Here is a 3,053-nt window from a genome sequence, read left to right as displayed (position 1 = left end):
AATACATATTTCTCATCCTCGCAGCAGCGCCTTGTGCCGACCCGACAGCTGCCCGGGGGCGGCGGGGGCGGGTGCGGTGCGGTACTGCACTGGGCAGTGTTACACATCTTACTCAATTTTCCCAAGCGTAGCGCCCCGCTCCGCCGCGCCACGGCCGCGACCCCCTCCCGCCACGGCGGCGGTATTGTCTGCGGCGCGGCGGGCGCGTGGCCTGTGGAGCGGTCACGCGCCGCCGGCCGGCACAGGACCGGCGCCCGCTCGCCCGCCATAGTTGCCCCGCCCCATACGAACTTTGGCAACTCGATTCGTTAAAGACGATGGCAAGTACCTGGCCCTCTGTTCCCGGAGTGGGCGAATAGTGTACTTTGGGGCGGGTAGAACATATATGCTCGAGCGTTTTACCCACACTAAAGTTGTGACGTTGAGGCGGGAAAGTTCTCGATCATTCGGGAACGTTTATGTTCTACTCGCTATTCTTCCTCCTCAAGCTGAAGTACGCTATAACAGCGCCAGACTCGTGTCCGGCTGCAGGATGAGAGGCTAGAGCGTACGGCGGCCAGAGCGATGCGATGCTAGGCGCCCGGCCGCCGCCCGTGCCGCGTATCTTTGTCGCTCTATATGGGTCGCTAATGAGTGATTAGAAAGACTCGCATAAAGCCGAGCGAAAGAGTGCACTGCCCAACTCTGGCGCGAGTCCAGCGAAAGGCGACGACGGCTGTCCCGTCCCTGGCTGTTCCGACCCACACGGTACGGAGCCGGCTCGCCTCGAGCCTCGGAGCCGCCCAAACGCACTCACTCGACTAGACATGGAGAGGATAACTCTAGACATGACTGGTGCGGCCGCCCTGCCCGCTGCCCCGTACTCACCGTGAGGGGTGATCTGGTTGGCGATGTCCTCGAGGCGCTGGGGCCGCGCCGAGTGCACCAGGAGCAGGAGCTGCAGCAGCACGCCCGGGGCCACCTGCAACCGCTGCACACAAGAGGGGGCTGGAGTGGTACTCTGTTTCTGGCCGCGCGGCTTGCCGGGTACGGGCCGCTTTTGTTTCGGCGGAATGGGTTCCAGCCGCTCGTACATCACCACGCCCGCACCCCGCGCCAGTTAAATCATTGACCGTCACATTTATTACGGGTTTTATCTTTGGATGACTCTATGTTTTGTTTCCCATCCGCCCTTGTTGTGAAGCGGGAACATTGTATGTGTGTGTGTTGTATATACGAGAGCAGACACGTTGTAAGTGATGGAAGTTAAGGGGAATAAATCGTAGTTTTCATTTTGGAATGAGTAACCGTCGCTGTGCTTGTATAGGCCGACCGCGACAACGTACTTCCCCTTTTTCAAAAGTCGGTTGTCATGCAGCACAGGGTCTTCGTCCTTCTCTCTGCGGCTGGTTTTGCGTAACATCCGAACGCAGTGGGACGTGGAGGGACATCTTGTGGCACTGACCCTCTGCCGCGCCTCCCCCCGCCCCTCTTCTTTCTCATTTCCTCTTGTACGCTTCTCTGTGATGGCGGATGCCGCAGAGAGGCGTATGCGAAATGGAGACGGAAAAAGTGCAATCGCAGTGACAGGCGTGGGCCCGAGGGATGTCAGCGGCGGCGTGGGCGAGGCCGGCGGTGGGCCGCGGGCGGGGGCGTGCGGGGTGGAGGGGGATGATCCCTGATCGCTTCCTCCGTTGCTTGCGCTGGTCGCGCAGCACGTCCCGCGCACCGCCCCGTTCCGGCCGGCCGAGCCGATCCGTCGTCACCGCCCCGCCTCTCCCCGCCCGCCTGAGCGTCGCGACGCGCCTTCCCGGCAGTGCAGGCGCAGGACGATGCTCGGCCCGGGGCCCGCGCTGCGCCTCGGCTGCCCCGGTGCCCCAGTAAAATGACTTGCAATCCTCTCGCAGCCTTCGGGAGTCGAACTGTTTCCTTCTTCATCTATGGTTATGTCGCGTGGGCCTGCCGGAGAGCATGCCGAGGAGCCTGCCGGAGTGCCTGCCGAAGTGCCTGCCGAAGTGCCTGCCGAAGTGCCTGCCGAAGTGCCTGCCGGAGAGCTTGCCGGAGTGCATGCTCGAGGGCTTACCCTCCCAGGGCCTGTCCACAGCTGTTCTCCGATTCCAAAACTCAGATGAATGCTGGGTTGGCGTGCTTGCAACCCTACGCAACCCGCGGGTCCCCTGCACTTTGAAAACAAAATCGTGAGAAAAATAAGAATATTATTATTGCTAAATATTTTTACAACCACGTTCTCGTGGATTTCTTTGACACTCTCCTGAGAGTGTCAAACCAATCTGTCATGAAATGGTTGTAAAATATTTCGCCATAATATTCTTGTTTCCTTATTTTCATCACAATTTTGTTTACAGTTTGCTAACTGGCGTTCGACGGAGATGTGATGTGTGCACGAGCCATGTTAGGGTGCACGTGTACTTTCCAAATAACTACGATTAAAGTTTTTAAAATGAGGGATGGGCTAGGTTTCTCGTATTACACTTTCAAAGAACGTCCACTATCTATGCCGCTTGGTTTTGCTCTCTGAACGTCTTGTTTCTAATGACGTCCTGCGCCAGGTTTTTCTTTAGCATATCAGTTTAGCGGGAGCAAGATAAGGTGGTAGTGCACTCGATCTGCTGCAAAATTACATTCCCATTATAGAAAGGCGCTTTAATAATTGACGCCATCTGCGTCGGCGCAAAATAACGTGACGAAAGAGATCTGATCGGGTGGACACCTGCTTTCCAGGCTCTGTCCAGTAGTTGCCGTCGGGGCTGTCCATGTTGGGGCACTCACCTGTCGGAGCAGCATGGCGCACGGTCTGCGGGTCTCTGGGCACGGGGCACTGCACTTCAACTTTGCAGCCATCTTGACCAGGGCGGTGCGTTTTATACGGCGCCCCTCCTCGCCGCTGCGCGGCGCCTGCCCCCTCCGGCGGCCCCGGCCGGCGGGGCCTGTGGACCCGCCCTCCCCCACGCCCCCTGTCCTCCGCGCTGCGCACGGGTCCATGGCGCCGGCATGGGCGCCTGCCGGACTCATTGAGGGGAAGCAGCGGCCGGCCGCCTATGGGCCCATGGGAC

At 59.2% G+C, this 3,053-nt stretch overlaps 1 protein-coding gene across 1 annotated transcript in view; it reads right to left on the bottom strand.

Annotated features, from left to right (window-relative positions):
* Positions 1-2,846, bottom strand: part of LOC113212656 (trithorax group protein osa-like) — a 12,888-nt gene extending 10,042 nt beyond the window's left edge. The window contains exons 1-2 of the mRNA XM_052277431.1: positions 2,770-2,846; positions 868-970 (exon numbers count right to left, since the gene is read on the bottom strand). Coding sequence (XP_052133391.1) covers positions 868-970; positions 2,770-2,841 — 175 coding nt within the window. The 5' untranslated portion in view covers positions 2,842-2,846. The remainder of the gene's footprint in view (positions 1-867; positions 971-2,769) is intronic.
* Positions 2,847-3,053: the final 207 nt, after the last annotated feature.

This window comes from Frankliniella occidentalis, unplaced genomic scaffold (genome assembly GCF_000697945.3).
Source record: "Frankliniella occidentalis isolate FOCC.00 unplaced genomic scaffold, Focc_3.1 Scaffold10, whole genome shotgun sequence".
NCBI lineage: Eukaryota > Metazoa > Arthropoda > Insecta > Thysanoptera > Thripidae > Frankliniella > Frankliniella occidentalis.
Note: the sequence above shows the minus strand (reverse complement) of the source record. Positions and strands in the feature narration are given on the sequence as shown.